At 41.4% G+C, this 27964-nt stretch overlaps 2 protein-coding genes across 4 annotated transcripts in view; both read right to left on the bottom strand.

Annotated features, from left to right (window-relative positions):
• Window positions 1-19214, bottom strand: part of LOC113541980 (nck-associated protein 5-like) — a 39000-nt gene extending 19786 nt beyond the window's left edge. For 2 of the 3 annotated variants that reach the window (XM_053227015.1, XM_053227018.1), the window contains exons 1-6: window positions 18810-19214; window positions 14181-14254; window positions 10137-10301; window positions 4799-4867; window positions 4394-4432; window positions 2237-2356 (exon numbers count right to left, since the gene is read on the bottom strand). In XM_053227015.1, the coding sequence (XP_053082990.1) occupies window positions 2237-2356; window positions 4394-4432; window positions 4799-4867; window positions 10137-10295 (387 nt within the window). In that variant the 5' untranslated portion in view covers window positions 10296-10301; window positions 14181-14254; window positions 18810-19214. The remainder of the gene's footprint in view (window positions 1-2236; window positions 2357-4393; window positions 4433-4798; window positions 4868-10136; window positions 10302-14180; window positions 14255-18809) is intronic. The other variant, XM_053227017.1, reaches the window with a different exon arrangement.
• The window catches only part of poc1a (POC1 centriolar protein A), a 256921-nt gene that overhangs the window by 111796 nt on the left and 117161 nt on the right, over window positions 1-27964 (bottom strand). The gene's annotated exons all lie outside the window — the stretch shown is intronic.

The following is a 27964-nucleotide window of genomic DNA, read 5'->3' as shown; positions in this document are numbered from 1 at the left end:
TGTAAGACGCATGTTTACTCACCAGCTGTATCGATGGTTACGGTTATATTTTGGTCAGATTTGGTCAGAATGTCCTTTTAAGTTTCACTCCATTAAACATCATCAGAAATAAAATGTACAAATCTGAACCTACTGTTATCAATAACTCTTATAACTCTTACGCTATATAGTGCAATAACAGTTTTATTTTTTCAATATTAATATTAGAAATGAATATACATTAAAAATAACTATTTGTATTTATTACAGCAACTCTCAGTGTGCACTAGTGCAATGTACTGCATTTATAAACCACACATGTATGAATACATCTCTCTCTCTCTCTCTCTCTCCCTCTCTCCCTCTCTCCAATCTCAACTTCATCTCTCTTTCTCCTCCTTCTTTCTTCATCCCTCCCTTTACTCTGAGTAACAGTTCAGTAAAAACCTCTCGTCTCTCTCTCTCTCTCTCTCTCTTTCTTTCTTTGCCTTTCTCTCTTTCTGAGTCTTAAATTAATCTCTCAGCTGATAAGGGAACAGAGAAAGGGAAAAGAAGACAGAAGAGGATGAAAAGAGAAAGAGAGAATAATACTAACAAAGGGGCTATAATAATAAATTGACCTTTTTCCCTTGAGCGAGTAAAAGAATAAAAATACATAAAGAGAGAAAGAGACAGAGAAAGACAGAGAGACAGAGAAAGAGATAGACAGAGAGACAGAGAGGGAGAGAGTTATTCAGCAACAGCTATGTGTAAAGCCCTCAGAGAAAAAAATGAAGTAAAAACAAAGACCTAAAAAACCCTCTTTTTTTATCCTCTAGGAGATTATCTGTGATTCTGAGAGTTGCAAAAATAAGAAGATAAAAACTCAGAGACACAAATGTTGCACAGTCGATCATTAAACCTTGCTTTCTATCTTACACGTGATCAGTTTTCTTACAGAAAAATCCAGAAAATGAATCCTCACTTCAGTTTTAACCTCGTGCTGTGTAATTAACACGCCAGCGTGATGCTAACCTCTGCGTTCACTCGTCACTCCATCACTCTGGGTTTTGTCATTTTGTTTTCTAAAAGAATTTCAGTTCAATATAAACAGGTTGCTGCGTGTGTGTGTGTGTGTGTGTGTGTGTGTGTGTAGGTGGGATGCAGAAGCCTCCCTCTGAGTAGTGGGGTGCACAAACTTTTGAAGCTCTTGCTTTTGGGTGTATAAAGCAGAGTGTATAAAGAGCTCTGATCACTGATTCGACCTGCGTCGCTCTGCGCTACGTGACGTGTGACTTAAACACCAACATCATAAACACATCCGTTTATCGAATACACACTGAGTGAATGCAAATCGAGATTGACAGCCTGAAAGTGACTGATCTCACCTCACACACACACACACACACACACACACAGAGCACATAAACATTCAGTACTCTGTGAGATTCATCACTTTTCACAGAATACTCAGGAGAATACTCTTTATTGTTCCAGTGTAAACACATTTATACGTTTCAGAGTGAAGTCCAGTGGAGTATTTAACATGAGAATGTGACTGTGGGTGAAATTTTGTCCCTCGAAATGCCATCAGATAATTAATAACTGCAACAGTAATTACAATAAGTGTGAACTGTTTTGATTAGCAGTGGCAGAACTGCAGCGGTCTGATAAAGAGAAGTAAAAAAAAAAACTGTCTAAAGTTTCAGGTTTTGTTCAAATAACAGCGTTACACAGAGTCAGAAATCACATCAGCAAGCTAGAGACACTGAACACCTCCACAAAGCTAACTGAGGACACGCCGCTGTGGGAGGAGTCACACACACACACACACACACACACGCGCCAAACCAAACGTTACATCAGTATTTACATGAGGAAAGTTCCTGGTATTCAGAGTCGGGTTACGCAGCTGCTTGAGTGGAGTTTTTCAGTAGCGTCTAAACCACCACTTTTATAACTGGAGATACGTGATGTCTCTGATAAAGACGCGTCTCCTCCATGTGAAAAAACTCTTTTCGTACACTTTAAGTGGATGATATCATTAATGAATATGTATGTGTGATGTGTGTGTATTTAATATTGACCTTAAACAGTGTGTGTGAGTGTATTTACAGCTTAAGCTCGAGATGAGAATCCAGCATAGCTGAGACACGCCCCTGTTTTAGACAGGCCCCGCCCCCAGGTGCGTAACTCAACTCTGAATACAGCCGCTAGCACACGATGCTAAACTGTAAGAGGAGGTGATCAGTGCACAGTGATGTAATAAACTCAGTACCTGGTGTAAAGGTGAGGAGGAAAAGTGCAGTTTGTGTGTCAGGAAGTCAGTCAGAGTCCGGTTCTGTCGCTCCAGATCAAACACTCGCATCTTCAGCTTTATACACTCCTCCCGCAGGTCCTACACACAGTACACACACCGTTATACACACACACACACACACACACACACACTCCTCCCTCAGGTCCTACACACAGTACACACACCGTTATACACACACACACACACACTCCTCCCGCAGGTCCTACACACAGTACACACACCGTTATACACACACACACACGCACACACACACACTCCTCCCTCAGGTCCTACACACAGTACACACACCGTTATACACACACACACACACACACACACTCCTCCCTCAGGTCCTACACACAGTACACACACCGTTATACACACACACACACACTCCTCCCTCAGGTCCTACACACAGTACACACACCGTTATACACACACACACACGCACACACACACACTCCTCCCTCAGGTCCTACACACAGTACACACACCGTTATACACACACACACACACACACACACTCCTCCCTCAGGTCCTACACACAGTACACACACCGTTATACACACACACACACACTCCTCCCTCAGGTCCTACACACAGTACACACACCGTTATACACACACACTCCTCCCGCAGGTCCTACACACAGTACACACACCGTTATACACACACACACACTCCTCCCTCAGGTCCTACACATAGTACACACACATACACTCCTCCCTCAGGTCCTACACACAGTACACACACACACACACAAACACACACTCCTCCCTCAGGTCCTACACACAGTACACACACACACACACACAAACACACACTCCTCCCGCAGGTCCTACACACAGTACACACACCGTTATACACACACACACACACACACACACTCCTCCCTCAGGTCCTACACACAGTACACACACCGTTATACACACACACACACGCACACACTCCTCCCGCAGGTCCTACACACAGTACACACAACGTTATACACACACACACTCCTCCCTCAGGTCCTACACACAGTACACACACACTCCTCCCTCAGGTCCTACACACAGTACACACACCGTTATACACACACACACACACACACTCCTCCCTCAGGTCCTACACACAGTACACACACCGTTATACACACACACACACACACACACACACACACACTCTCCTCCCTCAGGTCCTACACATAGTACACACACACATACACTCCTCCCTCAGGTCCTACACACAGTACACACACACACACACACACAAACACACACTCCTCCCTCAGGTCCTACACACAGTACACACACACAAACACACACTCCTCCCTCAGGTCCTACACACAGTACACACACACACACACAAACACACACTCCTCCCTCAGGTCCTACACACAGTACACACACACACACACAAACATACACTCCTCCCTCAGGTCCTACACACAGTACACACACACACAGACACACACACACTCCTCCCGCAGGTCCTACACACAGTACACACACACACACACAAACACACACTCCTCCCTCAGGTCCTACACACAGTACACACACCGTTATAAACACACACACACTCCTCCCTCAGGTCCTACACACAGTACACACACCGTTATACACACACACACACATACACACACACACAATCCTCCCTCAGGTCCTACACACAGTACACACACCGTTATACACACACACACACACATACACACACACACACACTCCTCCCTCAGGTCCTACACACAGTATACACACACACACACACAATCTTTGTCATCAATCTTTCTATCAGTAACACTCTCTATCTATCTCTAATATCTAATATTAACTATTTTAAACTTTCAGACTGCCTTTGTCAAGCGAGCATTACAGTTTGTCGTGATGAACTTTACCCAGCTAGTTTTATTTTATATTTTATATTTGGCATTACAGCACCTCCAATTTACATTAATGTCAATATATAAGAAATTTACTTCTAATAAGAGCTATATATATTTATATCTGTTCTTAATGTATAATTATAAATATTATAAATATAAATATATTATTACATCTCTCACTGTTGCATTAGTTTATATAGCTGTCAGATTATTTACCACGTTTAAATGATATTTAAATGATATTTAATGCAGTATGTGATATAAAGTCGTACCTTCTGGTTGAGCAGAGCCTGCACCACGTGATTCGCCACCTGCAAAAAAAAAAGACAACGTTACTACTCACATTTTATCAGACATTTCCTGTTTCCTGTTTGCAGGATTTCTGCTACTCCAGCCACGCCCCCTGACTCCGCCCCTTGTCCAGCCCTTGGTTAGTTCTATCACCTGTACCTGGTTCATTAGTCTCTTTAACCCATCGTTGTGTGTGTGTGTTTGTGTGTGTGTGTGTATGTGTGTGTGTGTGTGTGTGTGTGTGTAAGCCTAAGCCATATTTCCTGTTGTCTTCATTTCAGCTTTCTGTGTGCTTTAAATCTAACGGTCATTATCTATGGAAATTTTATTCATGATTAATATTATTACAATTAACATAATGAAATAAATATTTTAATATTTCTCACCTCATCTAAACATCGCTCATACGCCTCTCTCTGACTCTCATTCGCCAGAGCCAGTGATGTGTTCTCCGCCTGAAAAAAAACAAAAAAAACAAAACAGGTTCATTTAAATTTTCTTCCATCCCCCTTCATCATCTCACTTCATTAGGTGAAGAGAAGGACAGGGGATTTTAAAAGTTGTACTGATGTAAAGTGTAAGACGACGCTTGGGGAGTTGTTTAATATTATTCCACTTTTAGCAGAATAAAATTCTCTACATTGATTTGACTCGAACAGAATGATAATGAAACGCTTCTTTATTCTGCTGCGGAGGGTTTTTTGGATTTAGACCAAAATGCACAGACCAGAAATTCTCTCTCGTTACCTTTATATATTTCTTATGTGTAAAAACGGGGAGTCTTGAGAATGGTGAATGCATCGTTAAAAGATGCCTCTCTGTGTATCAAACGTATAAAACATTTAAAACTCCACTTCATCTGTGTCATTAGTTCTGCATCTTTGTGTTCTAGCGTTTGGGGCGAAGCCGTAAAATGGCCGATGGTCCAGCAATAACACAAAATCTACATAAATTCTATTCATCAGATTAAAATATATGCAGTTTTACTCTCTCAAGTGTCTTTTCTCTGATTAAGCCGTTGTTTTCGCTGATTAGAGCAAAGGAAAAAATTGTTTGTGTGTATAAATCATGCATTTACAACATCACAATTATGTTACAATTTCTCATGAAATTACAGCAACACAGCGTTTGATTAAATAATGAGCCTTTATACATAAACGCCGACACTCAGAGATAAATGAGTTTCTCTGATTGTAAAAAGCCCTGAAGGTGATTAGTTTCTGAAGATTAACTTTTTTGTTCACTATGTAGCAGTGTTGTGTTTTAATGTTTAAGATTTGTTTAAATAAAAGGTAAAAAAAAGAAAATTGAAAACATTTTTTTTACCTTTTACTTTTGTAACTCATCATGTTTCCTTAGATGTTTCCAAAAGAAATTTGGTGAGTGTGAGTGACTATACAATAACAGAATTAATCATTACATTCTGTTACACTGTAACAGCGTGAATAGTTACACTGTAACAGAGCGAATAGTTACACTGTAACAGAGTGAATAGTTACACTGTAACAGCGTGAATAGTTACACTGTAACAGAGCGAATAGTTACACTGTAACAGAGTGAATAGTTACACTGTAACAGAGTGAATAGTTACACTGTAACAGCGTGAATAGTTACACTGTAACAGAGCGAATAGTTACACTGTGACAGAGCGAATCGTTACACTGTAACAAAGTGAATAGTTACACTGTGACAGCGTGAATAGTTACACTGTAACAAAGTGAATAGTTACACTGTAACAAAGTGAATAGTTACACTGTGACAGAGCGAATAGTTACACTGTAACAGAGTGAATAGTTACACTGTAACAAAGTGAATAGTTACACTGTAACAGAGCGAATAGTTACACTGTAACAGAGTGAATAGTTACACTGTAACAAAGTGAATAGTTACACTGTGACAGCGTGAATAGTTACACTGTAACAAAGTGAATAGTTACACTGTAACAAAGTGAATAGTTACACTGTGACAGAGTGAATAGTTACACTGTAACAAAGTGAATAGTTACACTGTAACAGAGTGAATAGTTACACTGTAACAAAGTGAATAGTTACACTGAGACAGCGTGAATAGTTACACTGTAACAAAGTGAATAGTTACACTGTGACAGAGTGAATAGTTACACTGTGACAGAGTGAATAGTTACACTGTAACAAAGTGAATAGTTACACTGTGACAGAGCGAATAGTTACACTGTAACAAAGTGAATAGTTACACTGTGACAGAGCGAATAGTTACACTGTAACAAAGTGAATAGTTACACTGTGACAGAGCGAATAGTTACACTGTGACAGAGCGAATAGTTACACTGTAACAAAGTGAATAGTTACACTGTGACAGAGCGAATAGTTACACTGTGACAGAGCGAATAGTTACACTGTGACAGAGCGAATAGTTACACTGTGACAGAGCGAATAGTTACACTGTGACAGAGCGAATAGTTACACTGTAACAGAGTGAATAGTTACACTGTAACAGAGCGAATAGTTACACTGTAACAGAGTGAATAGTTACACTGTAACAGAGTGAATAGTTACACTGTAACAGCGTGAATAGTTACACTGTAACAGAGCGAATAGTTACACTGTGACAGAGCGAATCGTTACACTGTAACAAAGTGAATAGTTACACTGTGACAGCGTGAATAGTTACACTGTAACAAAGTGAATAGTTACACTGTAACAAAGTGAATAGTTACACTGTGACAGAGCGAATAGTTACACTGTAACAGAGTGAATAGTTACACTGTAACAAAGTGAATAGTTACACTGTAACAGAGCGAATAGTTACACTGTAACAGAGTGAATAGTTACACTGTAACAAAGTGAATAGTTACACTGTGACAGCGTGAATAGTTACACTGTAACAAAGTGAATAGTTACACTGTAACAAAGTGAATAGTTACACTGTGACAGAGTGAATAGTTACACTGTAACAAAGTGAATAGTTACACTGTAACAGAGTGAATAGTTACACTGTAACAAAGTGAATAGTTACACTGTGACAGAGTGAATAGTTACACTGTAACAAAGTGAATAGTTACACTGTGACAGAGCGAATAGTTACACTGTAACAAAGTGAATAGTTACACTGTGACAGAGCGAATAGTTACACTGTAACAAAGTGAATAGTTACACTGTGACAGAGCGAATAGTTACACTGTGACAGAGCGAATAGTTACACTGTAACAAAGTGAATAGTTACACTGTGACAGAGCGAATAGTTACACTGTGACAGAGCGAATAGTTACACTGTGACAGAGCGAATAGTTACACTGTGACAGAGCGAATAGTTACACTGTGACAGAGCGAATAGTTACACTGTGACAGAGCGAATAGTTACACTGTGACAGAGCGAATAGTTACACTGTAACAGAGTGAATAGTTACACTGTGACAGAGCGAATAGTTACACTGTGACAGAGCGAATAGTTACACTGTGACAGAGCGAATAGTTACAATAATAATAGTGAAAATCTCCTAAATCCACATACAGATTTCTGTAAAGCTGCTTTGTCACAGTGTCTGTTGTTAAATGTATAAATTGAATTGAATTGAATTACATTAATAGAACTTGATTAATAATAACGATGTTCAGAACAGTAAGGTTGGTGTTGATGTTGCAGGAGAAGCACGAGGGAAATCTTTAACAAAGGCACTTAAGAGTAAACAGCAAAAATCATTCACTCAGAAATATAACGTCAAACACACTGAGATTAACTGCAGTCTTGGTGTGACATCTCAGTACCACACACACACACACACACACACACACACACACACACTGTGGTCCATCCATCTATTTGTATCTAAATCCTGAATTTAAAAAGATAGGTGTGTGTGTGTGTGTGTGTGTGTGTGTGTGTGTGGACAAACTGTGATAAAGAATGATGGAAATGATGCAGCTGTGTGTGTGTGTGTGTGTGTGTGTGTGTGTGTTCCAGTCTCTCCCAAACCACACACTCCTGCACTGGGTAATATGTCAGAATAATTGATAGCCTCGATAATGCTGCTCTTGTTGTTTGCCCTATATAGATATATAGATATATAGATATATAGATAAATAGATATGTATATTTTTCACGCTACTGTGCGGATTGGCACGTAGGCAGAAATGGGAGATTATGACGTCATGGCTGCTGAAATATTAGCTAGCTAACAACTCTGTTGCTAATTAGATTATCCTTCAGGTGATGTGCTACTGAGACTGTGTGCAGTGAAGTAGTACACTACAGTGGTTTGGGACACGAGGTTTAACAGCTGTTGTGTGAATAAAAGATGTTAAAAATCGGATTTTAAAATTAACGTAGTCTGTAATCATGTGTGTTTTATTTTATCCATGAAAAGTCAGAATAAAATCTGTGTGTTCTAGGGTTAGACCAGTAAGATCACTGACTAGGAATAAATGTTAGTATTTTTTAAATGGAGCCTTATTTTTATTTCTTAATCACATTTCTTAATATCTTGGCGCCCTCTAGCGGCCAACATGGCTCAATGAATTTCATCATAGGACTCAATGGACAAAAGAAAACTAATTTTTATTGTTATTTATTTTAATATTAATATTATTCCCCTGTTAAATCGGTGTTAATATCTGTAAATTATCATTGAAGACAAAACTATTTCTTCCAATAAATCCTTAAAAAAAAAAATAATACAATTACATACTAATGATAAAAATAGACCAGATATTATGTAGGTTGGAAATAATTAAAGCTGAAAAAATATGTAGATGCATAAAAAGGTGCTATGGCATTCTTTAAAAAAATAATAATTTAGTTATTATATAATCAGAGTTGCATAAAAAACGAGACAGAACTATTTAATTACTACACTTTTGCCCTCTAATTTCCAAAATAAATTTCTCCTGATGTTTTGCGGCTGTTCGAATCTCTGAAAATGACTCTTCATTTGAATCCTAACGATCATCTCAAAAACTCGATTCAATGAGCCGACTCCTTCGCGATCGATACTGCTGCTGTTCGAACTCTTGGAATCGATTCTCGAGTTCCAGCGCCTTGAATCAGAGAGTCGACTCTTTCAGGGATTGACTCTTCTGAGAGAAAGCCCAGGATGACTGAGGTAAAAAGTTTAATTTATTTATTTATTTTAAACATAGTTATTGTTATTATTATTATTTTAAATCTCCCTCTGATTATTAAATTAATATAAAGGTAAATATTAATATATATAATGTGAGGAAACTGTAGTTTAATAGCTAAACTGTGGCTAGTTTTCCAAGGACACAGTTAACAGATTACCTTCAGTTCCAGTTAACCATCTGCAGTGTGTGTGTGTGTGTGTGTGTGTTTATATAGTGTGTACAGTGTGTGTGTGTGTGTTAGTGTGTGTGTTTATATAGTGTGTACAGTGTGTGTGTGTGTTAGTGTGTGTGTTTATATAGTGTGTACAGTGTGTGTGTGTGTTAGTGTGTGTGTTTATATAGTGTGTACAGTGTGTGTGTTTGTGTGTGCATGTGTGTGTTTGTATACTGTGTACAGTGTGTGTGTGTGTGTGTGTGTTTATATAGTGTGTGCAGTGTGCGTGTTTGTGTGTTTATATAGTGTGTACAGTGTGTTTGTGTGTTTATATAGTGTGTGCAGTGTGTGTGTGTTTGTGTGTGCATGTGTGTTTTTATATTGTTTTTACAGTGTGTGTGTGTGTGTGTGTGTGTGTGTTTGTGTGTGTGTGCATGTGTGTGTGTGTACAGTGTGTGTGTGCGGTTTTACCTCCAGCTCTCGGAGTCTCTCTAAAAGCTCTTTATTGCTCGCCGTCTCGTCCTCCTCCTCTTCATCCTCCTCCTCGTCTTCCTCCAAAAGCACGTCAGCGTCGCCCTCTACTGACCCACTGGCCTCATCACACTCTCTCAGCTCGGACACGCCCGACATCTCCACCTGGGGTTTACACACACACACACACACACACACACACACGTTTATATTCCTTTATAAACCTACACACCAGAACAGTTACAGCAGCTTTCTGATTAATGTACAGATTTTATTACATTATGAAGAGACTTATACATTATATTTAAAACAGTAATAAATAACATCATTTACAGAGTTTAGTTTAAAATAAAATACATTGATTATTTTTACTAATGTGTATAATAATTATGTGACAATCATTTATTCTTTAATAGCACAATTATAAAACTTAAAAAAAATATTTTTCTTATACTTTTCTTTTTATAATAACGGAATATAAACTATACAAAACGTTATACGACACAATTTTATAATTACAATTACAAACATAATTACAATTTTTATAATTATTATAATAAATACCGTGAGTGTGACTGTGGCTCTGATTGGGTCCAGGTGTGTGTGTGTGTGTGTGTGTGTGTGATTAGTAATCAGGTGAGTGTGAACATGAGAGTGTTTGAGTGTTGTAGTCCTCGGCAGCCATATTTGTAGGCCGTGCTGAATTCTGGGATGTGTAGTTAGACACTGATTCTGGCATCGACATGACAATTATTCCATATAAATAAAACATTTTTTTTTGTTAATTCAGGAAGCCTAATGTAAAGGTTGACATGAAGCAGTAAAATAAAGCCGTGATTAATAATTAATCATTAATCCAGATTAATAAATGAGATAATCAGCTCTGAATGTCACACAGTGGAACAGATCCATTAAAGTCCATTAGGAGAGGCAGAGGCCTTCAGTGGTGCACTTTCCGCTGTTAAAAATAGAGTGCTGGCGTCTTTCTTTCTCTCCGCACTCTCCATTTTAACTCCTTTATTCTATGTCTGGCTTTCTGTCCTTTCTTATTAGAATATGGGTCTATTCTGGAGGCCATCTGACGTAATACTATACGTAATATTATACGTAATAATTCAGTAATGTTGATGCTTAGACACGGACAGATGGATAAACAGATGAATATCACAGTTAAAGGTGCAGTCAGTGACTTTAGTTGAATTTAGCTTTGAAACTTATCCACACTAACAATCAAAATGTTTTACTCTGTTTTTGGTCTTCTGTGTCCACCATTTTAACCACTGAAAATGAAACTTTAAAAAGTAATCTCTGTTAAATATAAAAACAAAAACATTTTACTGTATACAGAACTGCGCAAAAGTCTTAGGCACGCTATATGTATTTAGTACAAACTTTGTTATAGATGTTTATTTTCTGACTTCTACATTATTGATTCAGTACAAAAACATTTTAGATTCCAAACATTAGTTTTCCAGCACAAAATGAAACGTTACAGAAAAATGTTTGTATGTCAGTAAAGAAAGCAGCAGATTCCATAAGAGACACTTTTCAGATAAAAACAGAATGAAGGCTGCTACAGTTGAAAAAAGCGTTTCTGTGCACGTCGTACTGTGTGTGTTTGCGTATGTGGCCAATAAAATTTGAATTTGGGTTTTGAATTTGGGGTTTGCATGCAAATATAGTGTCTGTGGCTGGTTCTGCAAGATGCTCAGTAACACCTACAGCTAATTTCCTTTTAAAACTGCACACACTGCACCTCAGATACTCTGTTTTTATTTAAAAAGCGAAGGGTCGTCACACCAAATACTGACTTTGTTTCATTTATTACTGTTCGTTATAGTATTTTTTTTTTTTAAATGTAGAAACATTTTGAAGGCATCTTTGCTCTACAGCTTTTTTTTGGCATTTGCCAGACACCCATATCCAGAAGAACTTACATTCATCTCATTTATACATTTGAGGGTTAAGGGCCTTGCTGAAGCAGCAGCAGCTTAGCAGTGCTGGGATTTGAACTCATGACCTTCTGGTCAGAAGGCCAGCATCTTAAGCCCTGAGATACAGCTGCTGTCTCTCACGCTGTAGGCGAGATTTTTACGTTTGCTGAATATAAACAGGTGCTTGTTAATAAGGTTTTATTTTCAGCACAGCTTGTACATTACCGTGTCAGACGCAGCGTCTCAGCTTATTAATTGTTTAGAGTGTTATGTTATTTAATTTTGGCTGTTTGTTACAGAAATAACTGTCTCAGTTCATTTGCAGTCACTGATAACTTAACATGTTGATTAATTTTGAAATGTTATTGTTAATGTTTTTATTTGGATTTGAGAACAACCGTACAGCAGTGTGAAAGCAGAGTGAAGTAACGTTTGAAAGTAAGTACATCAGGCACCTTGTGTAATTTAAAACTTTTCTCCTGGTTCAGGAATCTCAACTGGCATCTCATTTATACCAGTAAACCTCGCAGCGCTACTGAGTAAACCTCCCAACACTACTGAGTAAACCTCCCAATACTACTGAGTAAACCTCCCAACACTACTGAGTAAACCTCCCAGCGCTACTGAGTAAACCTCCCAATACTGCTGAGTAAACCTCCCAATACTGCTGAGTAAACCTCCCAATACTACTGAGTAAACCTCCCAACGCTACTGAGTAAACCTCCCAGCGCTACTGAGTAAACCTCCCAATACTGCTGAGTAAACCTCCCAATACTGCTGAGTAAACTTCCCAATACTGCTGAGTAAACCTCCCAATGCTACTGAGTAAACCTCCCAATACTGCTGAGTAAACTTCCCAATACTGCTCAGTAAACCTCCCAGCACTACTGAGTAAACCTCCCAATGCTACTGAGTAAACCTCCCAGCGCTACTGAGTAAACCTCCCAATACTGCTGAGTAAACCTCCCAATACTGCTGAGTAAACCTCCCAATACTGCTGAGTAAACCTCCCAATGCTACTGAGTAAACCTCCCAATACTACTGAGTAAACTTCCCAATGCTACTGAGTAAACCTCCCAATACTACTGAGTAAACCTCCCAACACTACTGAGTAAACTTCCCAATGCTACTGAGTAAACCTCCCAATACTACTGAGTAAACCTCCCAGCGCTACTGAGTAAACCTCCCAGCGCTACTGAGTAAACCTCCCAACGCTACTGAGTAAACCTCCCAATACTACTGAGTAAACCTCCCAATACTGCTGAGTAAACCTCCCAATACTACTGAGTAAACCTCCCAATACTACTGAGTAAACCTCCCAATACTGCTGAGTAAACCTCCCAATACTACTGAGTAAACCTCCCAATACTACTGAGAAAACCTTCCAATACTGCTGAGTAAACTTCCCCATACTACTGAGTAAACCTCTGAATACTACTGAGTAAACCTCCCAATGCTCCTGAGTAAACCTCCCAATACTACTGAGTAAACCTCCCAACACTACTGAGTAAACCTCCCAATACTGCTGAGTAAACCTCCCAATACTACTGAGTAAACCTCCCAATACTACTGAGTAAACCTCCCAATACTACTGAGAAAACCTTCCAATACTGCTGAGTAAACTTCCCCATACTACTGAGTAAACCTCTGAATACTACTGAGTAAACCTCCCAATGCTCCTGAGTAAACCTCCCAGCGCTACTGAGTAAACCTCCCAATACTACTGAGTAAACCTCACAATACTACTGAGTAAACCTCCCAATGCTACTGAGTAAACCTCCCAATGCTACTGAGTAAACCTCCCAACGCTACTGAGTAAACCTCCCAATACTACTGAGTAAACCTATCAGTACTACTGAGTAAACCTCCCAGCGCTAAGTGACTTCAAGTGTTACTGAATAAACCTTTAAACTAAACTATAATGTAAATAAATATAAATATAAGAATTACATATAAGAACAAAATCCATAAATATAAGAACAAAATCCAGTGCAAATACACAGACCTCTGATAACTGTGTTAAAGTGTCTCTAATAATAATAATAATAATAATAATGTTTCACATGATAAATATCACAGTGTTAATAGAAATTGTTTATATGTTACTCACCTCAGGTTTCAGCTTTTCACAGTGCTAAAGGTCCAAATTTAAGAAGATTTAGCAGCTTTGCCTCTGAACTGTGTCTAATCCACACACACACACACACACACAGGAAACATTAATTGTATTCCCTCTATTGTATCTCAGCCTTCATGTATGCACGGGATATAAATAAATACAGTTAATTGTTTAATTATGACGTGATTAGTAATGTATTTTTGCACACTTCATTGTTCTGTATGTCTTATTTTATCATTTTGATCTTTTCACTATTATTTTAAAATGTCGAACAGCAAAAACAGAAGGTAAATATGTGTGTGGGCGTATAAACTTTTGCTGACACTGTAAAAAAACTTTGTTGGTATATTTATAAGATTACAGAGTGATTATATAATTTATATTTGATATTTTTAACGCTGAAGGATGAACTTAAGGATTTTAAAGCCTGATGATCGGAGTGTGTAATTTAGAGGTAGACTGTGAAAGAAAGAATCCAAAATATAAATATCACACAGACAGACAGAGAGACAGGAAGCACTTAGAAAATACAACAAAGACGCAGAGACAGACGTCTGTGTGTGTGTGTGTGTGTGTGTGTGTGTTGGGAATGTGAGAGATTTTCATATTCAGATTTTTTTAAAGGTTCCAAACATGGTGCAGATTTCAGTTATAAATATTTAATTATTAAATGCATATTAATGACTCGATGCAGAACTGCGTCTCTAATTGAATAATAATCATTGCGAAACCGAGTGTATATAAATTAACATACATTCCTATGAGATTAGAGAGGAATGTGATTGGTTGGGGTTATGGTGGAGGCGGGGTTATTGTAATGGGAGGAGTTATAGTGCAATTCTAAATTTATATCACAGTGTAATTGAGAGATTTGGCAGGTGAAATTGCAAGACTAATGTTGATAATCGAGACACGGGCAGATTGTTTATTCGTAGTTGCGCGGTGGACGAGTAGCGTTTTTCCCCCCGCACCCATCCACCGAACAGAAAAACTAGACGTTCACGGGGCAAGTTTATTAAATATAATACGTACGTTTAAACGTAACACGCTCCAGTTGGGCAGTCGTGGCCTAATGGATAGAGAGTCGGACTTGCAACCCGAAGGTGAACCTGAAGGGCGTGGCTTTGAGTCTCGGGTCCGGCAGGGATTGTAGGTGGGGGAGTGAATGACCAGCGCTCTCTCCCACCCTCAATACCACCACTGAGGTGAGACCCTTCAGCAAGGCACCGAACCCCCAACTGCTCCCCGGGCGCCGCAGCAAAAAAGGCTGCCCACTGCTCCGGGTGTGTGTTCACGGTGTGTGTGTGTTCACTACTATGAGTGTGCACTTGGATGGGTTAAATGCAGAGCACAAATTCCTAGTATGGGTCACCACACTTGGCCACAAGTCACTTCACTTCACAGTTGGGTCATACAGTATATTTCCCGGTGACACGATTCACTACTTATCTGGCTCAAGCCAAACATTCCCAAATCCCGTGACCTGCTAAAGTACACACATTAACTGAGAACGCATTCTGGCCATTGTTCGGAAATATTTTTAGCTTGTGCGAATGATGGAGGAAATAGCTTTAAGGCTATCGATGGTCACATCTGCAGTGTAACAGCTGGAACTCCAGCGCACTCAGTACAGCGAGCGAGCACACACTGCTGGACTCGCTGTGAGTTTAATGTACAAGTCGGTTGTACAGTTTCACTCCTTCACAATCGATCATTTTGATTATTATTAATAATCTACACGCCCTGTATGAATGGTACGTAGATGTGACTATCGATAGTCTTGAACCTTGAAGGTGCCAGCGTCTGAGATTTCTCCTTCAACACAACAGACAATAACTTCACCAAATCCTCAACGTTCCAGTTTGTTATAGTGATTATAGTGACTTTATTCTCCAAATCTTGTGTTTTTATTTTTTAAAGGTTGGCCCTAAAATGTCGGCGTAGACTGCACCTCACACTGGAGCTTTCACTTAATTAATAATTTGTCCAATCTGAAACTAAAATATGGAGAACATTCTGATCTGATCTGATCTGATCTGTCCCGATCAGCGGATGTTGGACGTACGTCAGTATGTTTAATAAAACATGCAGACGATCACGTTTCCTCTCTGGTGAAGGTTTAATTCTGAAAACGTTGCCATTAAACCTTTTTTTGTGATTTGTTTTCATCAATAACGCACAGCTACGCGTAAGCACGTCGTGTGCAGTGCGCTTTCTCGTCCCTCGTTTCGTTTGATTTCTGTATTTAACGTGTTTTGCTAACAGCTGTGTGAAACGCATTGTGTGAGGATGAGAATAAAACCCGCACTGTGTTTACTGTAATGTTCAGAAATGGTTTAATCAATATTACACTTTCAGACACGAGCACTTCCTGGAAACTTGGTTGATTTTTTTCCTTTATTGATTTTTTATTGAGAAGCAGCGATCGATCGATTGAATGCATTAGTCAGTTTACCTGCGACCGGGTTTATTAATGCGACGCAGTCATTCGGGAGGCCGTGATGCACACGCTGTCGTGTGTGTATGTGTGTGTGTGTGCTGGGTTTATAATTTTTTTTAATTAATTAGCAACAATTGTGATATATGTTATGTACCCGTGTCTGTGTAAGTACACATCCAAAATTGTTTTTCTAATCGCTTTGAAAGTTATGAGAGTTAATGACGTTAGCATGCGCTGTGTTGCCTAATGAAAGAAAACATTCAATTCGATTCAGTTTTATTTGTATAGAGCTTTTAACAATGGACGTCGTCACAAAGCAGCTTTACAGAAATAAATAATTTCAGGATATAAATTTTAAATTTATGAATTTATTCCTCATGATCCCTAATAAAATGATTATTCAGTAAAGTGTGGTAAATTTTTGTTAAATTTTGTGAATAATAAATAATCATTGTGATGATTATTTTAGACATTATCCTGTAGCTAGCTACATTAGCATTAAGTTAGAATATTAACAAACAAAATATCATAACATAAATCCCATCATTTTCAATCCTGTCACGCATCCTAATAAAAAAGGAAAAAAAAAGTGTGTGTAAATAATGAATTAGTTTAAATCTAAATAAATAATTAAGAAAAATGTTCAATAAAACCCTAATTTAATGGAATCTATTAATTCGGGAATTGTTCTCTAAAATCTCAGGACCGCTGTGATTGGATCTCGTGCACTGTGTTACGAAGCCCCGCCCCTTTAAAGTACAACATGGCTGGAGCATTTTTGCTTTTGTTTTTGACGAAGCGAATTTGTGTGTCGAACTTCAGCAGAGTTTAATTTGTTAAAATTATTCACGGAAATCTGCGATAAAATTTCTTTAGTAAAAAGTGAACTAAAAACGATTAAGCTAGCTTGATCACTTAGCATACATGTTCCTGTTACCATTTAATTTTAATAACATGTCAAATTGAATGAAACCCCGCCCCCAAACAGATTGATTTCTCCAAAAATGTAGAAAAATGTGTACAATGTTCTAAAAACATGATGTAAAAATTGTTTACTTGATGCTTCCAGTTAACAAAAAATTAACGTTATGAAAACTTTTGAGGATTCGTTCATTTTAAACGCTTCTACAACTAAAAATGGTGCTATAATATTGTAAGAACATTTATAAAGCGTACATAAGAAGTTATTATTAGAAATAGCTTTAGGATTTAGCATGCATGAATATGCAAATTTGGACACGCCTCCATGTGCTTCTGCCATCGCTAAGAACCTAATATCACTAATATTAATATTAATTAATATTAGCTAACTAAGCAGCCAAACTGTCAGAATATATTTCAATGTTGCCATGACAACCACTGTCTATCACTAACGCTAGCTGCTCTAAGTTAGCTAGCTGGATTAGCATGCAGCTTCTGTGGCTAAAAAGTTCCTACATAACACGTAGTTGTTTCTGAATCATTTGCATATCATTCGTGATTGGTAGCAGGCCACGTAGCCCCGCCCCAAATATATATGTATATGGATGTATGTATTTTTCCAGAATTACTGAGAAGGTTTGTGTTTTAAAAGGAAATGTGTAAATTGTGCTGGATTAATATTAACATTAACATTTCAAACATACAGAATGAAACGTCACAGTCTTTCTTCTACCATCGATGTGTTTGGGGTCTGAGACTTGTGTGTTTTTTTATTTTGCACTGGAGCTAAAAGGCTAATGAAGCTAACAAGTAACAGAAGATTATAGCCACCAGTTTAGCATCATATGCACGAGACAGTGTTTATATATATATTATACATACATATATATATATAAAATACATTTATTCTATACACACTCACACACACACACACATTAGCTAAAACCACTGAATCACATACATCATGCACACACACACACACACACACACACACACACACACACACACATTAGCTAAAACCACTGAATCACACACACACACACACACACACACACACGTGTCCTCTAGTGCAATACGGCAGAAACGTGTGTGTGTGTGTGTGTGTGTGTGTGTGTGTGTCTCACTGCATGCCTGTGTTCATAAAGACACCACATGATCACATGGGATAATATGATACATGCAAATGTGACACACACACACACATCACACACACACACATAAACACACACACACACACATACGCACACACTGCATCCTACCTTCTCACCTCGACCAAAATCGGGTGCTTGGATTGCGTCTCTCTGCGTCTTCTATCCCTCCATCATCCTCCTCTCTCTCTCATTTCCTCTCATTCCTTCCCAGAATGCCACGCTCTCTCTCTCTCTCTCTCTCTCTCTCTCGCTCTCTCTCTCGCTCTCTCCAATGAAAAAATAAATACACACACTCGCGTGTCCATAACCCAGAAACGAGCCGTGCAGCAGCTGCAGCGTGTGTGTGCGTGTGTGTGTGTGTGTGTGTGTGTGTGTGTGTAATTCAGCTCAGCAGTGATGAAAGACTGAGAGAAGCATCATCTGCTCATCTGCCATTGTTCCGGGGAGAGAGAGAGAGAGAGAGAGAGGAAAAGGGGTCAGTCTCTCCGTCCTCCCACTCCTCCTCTTTTCCTTTTTCTATTTACTCCTCTTTTTTCTTCTTCTCCCTCTTTTTCATCCTTCTTCCAGTCTCATCCTTTTATTTCTCTTGCTCTTTTTCTCCTTTATCCCCTTTTTCTTTTTTTTTAAGAATTTCTTCTTTTTAGTTCTTTTTCATTTTGTTTTCTTTTTTCTTGCATCTTTCTGCCCTTCTCCTCTCCCTGTCTCTTCTTTTTTCCCCTCCTGTCATCTCCTCTTTTCTCTTTTCATCTACTTGCTCCTTTTTCCTTTTTAAAATTTTCCTCTTTTTTCCCTTTTTTTATTTTTTCCTTTTCTTTTCCCCATTTATCATTTTTCTGATTATTTCTTTGTCCTTCTTATTTGCTCTAATTTTCCTGTACTTTGTCTTTTGCACTTCCTTTCTCCTTTGACTTTTTCTTTCTCCCACACAGTCCTTTCTTTATTTTTTCTGCTTCTACTTCACCCTCATTTCATCTTTTACCTTCTCTTCCTCCTTTTATTTTTTTCATCTCTTTTTCATTTATTCTTTGTTCTTATTTTACTCTCTTACTCTCCTTTTCTCATTCCCCGATCAGCATAACATTAAACCCACTGAATCAGGAAAAATGGGCAAGCGTAAGGATCTGAGTGACTTTGACAAGGGCCAGATTGTGATGTTTAGACGACTGGGTCAGAGCATCTCCAGAGCAGCAGGTCTTGTGAGGTGTTCCCGGTGTGCAGTGGTTAGAACCTACCAAAAGTGGTCCAAGGAAGGACAACCGGTGAACCAGTGACAGGGTCATGGACTCCCAAGGCTCACTGATGCACGTGAGGAGTGAAGGTCCATCTGCTCCGATCCCACAGAAGAGCTACTGTAGCACAAACTGCTGAAAAAGTTAAAGCTGCTCTGATAGAAAGGAGTCAGAACACACAGTGCAGTGCAGCTTGCTGCGTATGGAGCTGCGTAGCTGCAGAGCGGTCAGAGAGCCCATGCTGACCCTGTCCACCACCCAAAGCTCCTACAATGGACACGTGAGCATCAGAACTGGACCATGGAGCAATGGAAGAAGGTGGCCTGGTCTGATGAATCATGTTTTCTTTTACATCATGTGGAAGGCCGGGTGTGTGTGTGTCGCTTACCTGGGGAAGAGATGGCACCAGGAAGAACCCATATTGGAGGCACGAGGAGGAACTACACTACACAATATTAGGCAGGTGGTTTTAATGTTATGGATGATCAGTGTGTATATATTTGTCCATAACAGACAGTTGTGCTTCCTGTGTTTTAATAACCACCAGCAAACTGCTGCTCCATACACTCGTTCCCTTTTCTCCTTTTTTTTTTCTGAGACTTTTCTGAGCAGGAAAAATGGAGGCGTCTTTCACTAAAAGGATTCTCACTCAGTGAAAAACAGACTGAAGTAAATCCACTCTGAAAACAATCCCCTTTTATAAGCGCGTCTTCACTCACACTGTGGGAGGAGGAGAAATGAAACAGAAACGTAGGAGTGTAGTTTGAAAGAGTGTCGAGTAAATTTAACTTCATCAAACACTTTATTTTTATAAAAATTCTAATTGGCTCACAAAAGTTAAGAAGCAAAGTTCAGAGAGGAAACATGAATTTGACCAGAACATTTGGGGTAAAGGGGCACCGCAGACATTTCAGTTGTTGTACGTGTGTGTGTGTGTGTGTGTGTGTGATCTTTGGTACATTTGCAATTTGGAATGTGTTATGTCTATGGACACTGTATGAGTTGGACAGGTGTGTTTGGCCTTTAGGGAGTGTGTGTGTGTGTGTGTGTGTGTGTGTGTGAGACCAGGGAATTAAATGTGATGACACGTGTTTACATTCATTGCTGTGAATGTGACGTTAAAAAACAAAACAGTGCAAAACTTACAGCAAAACTGTATATTAGGATTCTGTAGGCTGAAAACGTCCTCGTAAAACTCTTTTATTTATTGATCAGAAACACAGCAACGGAAAAAGTTAATAAACCTTCACCGAGTGAGCGCAGGAAGTGTCGTGAAAAAGGCTCTTAATCCACAATAAAGAAGAAAAACTATTCCAAAGTCAAGGGGTCTTAGATGCCAAAAATCAGACTTTATTGAGATAACAAAGCCGCAATGTCTAGATCGTCTGATTTACGAAGTCATGGCCCGTGCTTTTATACAACGCTAGAACAGTGAGCTCATGAGGTGGAGTTTTCTCATTTAACCTTTTAAACACATTGAATTTTTTCTTTTTTCTTCCCCTTTCGCCACAATGGTTTCAATAGCTCTGCACCTTCTCTTTAATTGTGGCGCAAACTCAGCTAGTCTATTTTTCAAAACTGTTTAATATTAATATTTTAACAATACACTGTTTAGGAGATTACACACATGGTCACAGATCATAAAGGTAAGAGATACATGCTTAATGTTGATTCACACACAGATATACTTATAATATCATATAATATACTGTATATAAACATAAAGTCACTCTTTCTTCATGATCAAAATGTACTGAATGTACTACGTCTCTTATCGTTTCTGATTCTGTCGTGCTCGGACCTGATGGATTATATAATTATCTTATTTAAATAAGTGTGTTATTAAGTGTGTGTCCAGAGTGGAGGAAGTCATGAACGCTAGTCATTATCACTGAACGCATCACCAAAACACTAGCAGCTAACAAACCAACAGTCACTGGAGCTGGTTCTGTCTCTTCACTAATAAATATAATAATAATAATAATAATGATGTTCAAAAATCGATGAAATGTGAACAGTTCTCAAACAGATGTGCACAGTTCGGTGTGTTCTGATTGGCTGAGAGCAGTACGGTGTGTTCTGATTGGCTGAGAGCAGTTCGGTGTGTTCTGACTGGCTGAGAGCAGTATGGTGTGTTCTGATTGGCTGAGAGCAGTACAATGTGTTCTGATTGGCTGAGAGCAGTACAGTGTGTTCTGATTGGCTGAGAGCAGTGCGGTGTGTTCTGACTGGCTGAGAGAAGTGCGGTGTGTTCTGATTGGCTGAGAGCAGTGCGGTGTGTTCTGATTGGCTGAGAGAAGTACAGTGTGTTCTGATTGGCTGAGAGCAGTGCAGTGTGTTCTGATTGGCTGAGAGCAGTGCAGTGTGTTCTGATTGGCTGAGAGCAGTACAGTGTGTTCTGATTGGCTGAGAGCAGTGCGGTGTGTTCTGATTGGCTGAGAGCAGTGCGGTGTGCTCTGATTGGCTGAGAGCAGTGCGGTGTGCTCTGATTGGCTGAGAGCAGTGCGGTGTGCTCTGATTGGCTGAGAGCAGTGCAGTGTGTTCTGATTGGTTCTCCACTCAAATGGATCAGTATTGTCATGGCCCTCTGCTGGTAAAGCAGTGTAATTTCTCTCCTCCTTTCTGAAGCACGTGACTGCAGAAGCACGTCTCAGTGTGTTAATAAATGAAGATGTTTACTGAGAGCAGAGGTTCAGTGCCATATGCTCTCCAAACATCAAACACACTTCATCATCAATCACACATTCATCCTGGGAGCGCATTAGCATTATTTTACATCTGACTACATTCTACTTCTGCTCATTTCCATAATGCATTTAGCTAAGAGAAGAGTTTATCATCACGTCTCAGCGTCACGTCTCATCTTCACGTCTCATCTTCACGTTTCAGCGTCACGTCTCATCCTCACGTCTCGGCGTCACGTCTCATCTTCACGTCTCGGCGTCACGTCTCTGCGTCACGTCTCATCGTCACGTCTCAGCGTCACGTCTCATCCTGACGTCTCATTGTCACGTCTCAGCGTCACGTCTCAGCGTCACGTCTCAGCGTCAGTGCCATTTTATTTTATTTCAGATGTAAAGCTTAACCTTAATGTGTAAATTCCTCTGTGTTTATTAGGCTTAAGACTCTCCACAAGGGGGCGCTGGGCACTTTCTAATAACCTTTATACATCTTTTACACTTTACATCAGTCACACTGCGTTCTCCCACTACACTACTGTACACACACACACACACACACACACACACACACACACACACTGCGTCCTCCCACTACACTACTGTACACACACACACACACACACACACACACACACACTGCGTCCTCCCACTACACTACTGTACACACACACACACACACACACACACACTGCGTCCTCCCACTACACTACTGTACACACACACACACACACACACACACACACACACTGCGTCCTCCCACTACACTACTGTACACACACACACACACACACACACACACACTGCGTCCTCCCACTACACTACTGTACACACACACACACACACACACACACACACACACACTGCGTCCTCCCACTACAATACTGTACACACACACACACACACACACACACACACACACTGCGTCCTCCCACTACACTACTGTACACACACACACACACACACACACACACACACACTGCGTCCTCCGACTACACTACTGTACACACACACACACACACACACACACACACACACACACACTGCATCCTCCCACTACACTACTGTACACACACACACACACACACACACACACACACACACTGCGTCCTCCCACTACACTACTGAACACACACACACACACTGCGTCCTCCCACTACACTACTGAACACACACACACACACACTGCGTCCTCCCACTACACTACTGAACACACACACACACACACACACACTGCGTCCTCCCACTACACTACTGAACACACACACACACACACACACACTGCGTCCTCCCTCTACACTACTGAACACACACACACACACACTGCGTCCTCCCACTACACCACTGTACACACACACACACACACACACACACACACTGCGTCCTCCCACTACACTACTGAACACACACACACTGCGTCCTCCCACTACACTACTGAACACACACACACACACACACACACACACACACACTGCGTCCTCCCACTACACTACTGAACACACACACACACACACACACACTGCGTCCTCCCACTACACTACTGAACACACACACACACTGCGTCCTCCCACTACACTACTGTACACACACACACACACACACACACACACACACACACTGCGTCCTCCCACTACACTACTGTACACACACACACACACACACACACACACACACTGCGTCCTCCCACTACACTACTGAACACACGCACACACACACACACACTGCGTCCTCCCACTACACTACTGAACACACACACACACACACACACACACACACTGCGTCCTCCCACTACACTACTGAACACACACACACACACACTGCGTCCTCCCACTACACTACTGAACACACACACACACATACTGCTACCTCCCACTACACTACTGAACACACACACACACACACACTGCGTCCTCCCACTACACTACTGAACACACACACACACACACACACACTGCGTCCTCCCACTACACTACTGAACACACACACACACACACTCACAAACACTGCGTCCTCCCACTACACTACTGAACACACACACACACACAGACACACACTGCGTCCTCCCACTACACTACTGTACACACACACACACACACTGCGTCCTCCCACTACACTACTGTACACACACACACACACACACACACACACACACACACACACACTGCGTCCTCCCACTACACTACTGAACACACACACACACACACACACACACTGCGTCCTCCCACTACACTACTGTACACACACACACACACACACACACACACACTGCGTCCTCCCACTACACTACTGAACACACACACACACACACACACACTGCGTCCTCCCACTACACTACTGAACACAAACACACACACACACTGTGTCCTCCCACTACACTACTGAACACACACACACACACACACTGCGTCCTCCCACTACACTACTGAACACACACACACACACACACACACACACACACACACACTGCGTCCTCCCACTACACTACTGAACACGCACACACACACACACACACACACACACTGCGTCCTCCCACTACACTACTGAACACACACACACACACACACACACACTGCGTCCTCCCACTACACTACTGAACACACACACACACACACACACACACACACTGCGTCCTCCCACTACACTACTGAACACACACACACACACACGCACTGCGTCCTCCCACTACACTACTGAACACACACACACACACACACACTGCGTCCTCCCACTACACTACTGAACACACACACACACACACGCACTGCGTCCTCCCACTACACTACTGAACACACACACACACACACACACACACACTGCGTCCTCCCACTACACTACTGAACACACACACAAACACACACACACACACACACTGCGTCCTCCCACTACACTACTGAACACACACACACACACAGCGTCCTCCCACTACACTACTGAACACACACACACACACTGCGTCCTCCCACTACACTACTGAACACACACACACACACACACTGCGTCCTCCCACTACACTACTGAACACACACACACACACACACACACTGCGTCCTCCCTCTACACTACTGAACACACACACTGCGTCCTCCCACTACACCACTGTACACACACACACACACACACACACACACACTGCGTCCTCCCACTACACTACTGAACACACACACACTGCGTCCTCCCACTACACTACTGAACACACACACACACACACACACACACTGCGTCCTCCCACTACACTACTGAACACACACACACACACACACACACACTGCGTCCTCCCACTACACTACTGAACACACACACACACTGCGTCCTCCCACTACACTACTGTACACACACACACACACACACACACACACACACACTGCGTCCTCCCACTACACTACTGTACACACACACACACACACACACACACACACACACACACTGCGTCCTCCCACTACACTACTGAACACACGCACACACACACACACACACTGCGTCCTCCCACTACACTACTGAACACGCACACACACACACACACACACACACACTGCGTCCTCCCACTACACTACTGAACACACACACACACACACACACACACACACTGCGTCCTCGCACTACACTACTGAACACACACAGACACACAAACACACACACACTGCGTCCTCCCACTACACTACTGAACACACACACACACACACACACACACACACACACTGCGTCCTCCCACTACACTACTGAACACACACACACACACACACTGCGTCCTCCCACTACACTACTGAACACACACACACACACACACACACACTGCGTCCTCCCACTACACTACTGAACACACACACACACACACACACACACTGCGTCCTCCGACTACACTACTGTACACACACACACACACACACACACACATCCTCCCACTACACTACTGAACACACACACACACACACACACACACACACACACACACTGCGTCCTCCCACTACACTACTGAACACACACACACACACACTGCGTCCTCCCACTACACTACTGAACACACACACACACACACACACACACACACTGCATCCTCCCACTACACTATTGAACACACACACACACTGCATCCTCCCACTACACTACTGAACACACACACACACACACTGCATCCTCCCACTACACTACTGAACACACACACACACACACTGCGTCCTCCCACTACACTACTGAACACACACACACACACACACACACACACACTGCATCCTCCCACTACACTACTGAACACACACACACACACACTGCATCCTCCCACTACACTACTGAACACACACACACACTGCGTCCTCCCACTACACTACTGTACACACACACACACACATACACACACACACACTGCGTCCTCCCACTACACTACTGTACACACACACACACACACACACACGTCCTCCCACTACACTACTGAACACACACACACACACACGTCCTCCTACTACACTACTGAACACACACACACACACACACACACTGCGTCCTCCCACTACACTACTGAACACACACACACACACACACACACACAAACTGCGTCCTCCCACTACACTACTGAACACACACACACACACACACTGCGTTCTCCCACTACACTACTGAACACACACACACACACACACTGCGTCCTCCCACTACACTACTGAACACACACACACACACTGCGTCCTCCCACTACACTACTGTACACACACACACACACACACACACACTGCGTCCTCCCACTACACTACTGTACACACACACACACACACACACACTGCGTCCTCCCACTACACTGCTGAACACACGCACACACACACACACACACACTGCGTCCTCCCACTACACTACTGAACACACACACACACACACACACACACACTGCGTCCTCCCACTACACTACTGAACAGACACACACACACACTGCGTCCTCCCACTACACTACTGAACACACACACACATACTGCGTCCTCCCACTACACTACTGAACACACACACACACACACACACTGCGTCCTCCCACTACACTACTGAACACACACTCACACACACACACTGCGTCCTCCCACTACACTACTGAGCACACACACACACACACACACACTGCGTCCTCCCACTACACTACTGAACACACACACACACACACACACTGCGTCCTCCCACTACACTACTGAACACAAACACACACACACACACACACACCGTCCTCCCACTACACTACTGAACACACACACACACACACACTGCGTCCTCCCACTACACTACTGTATACACACACACACACACACACACACTGCGTCCTCCTACTACACTACTGTACACACACACACACACACACACACACACACTGCGTCCTCCCACTACA

The sequence above is a fragment of the Pangasianodon hypophthalmus genome, chromosome 20 (assembly GCF_027358585.1).
Source record: "Pangasianodon hypophthalmus isolate fPanHyp1 chromosome 20, fPanHyp1.pri, whole genome shotgun sequence".
In the NCBI taxonomy this organism is placed as follows: domain Eukaryota; kingdom Metazoa; phylum Chordata; class Actinopteri; order Siluriformes; family Pangasiidae; genus Pangasianodon; species Pangasianodon hypophthalmus.
This window is presented reverse-complemented; position numbering and strand designations above follow the sequence as displayed.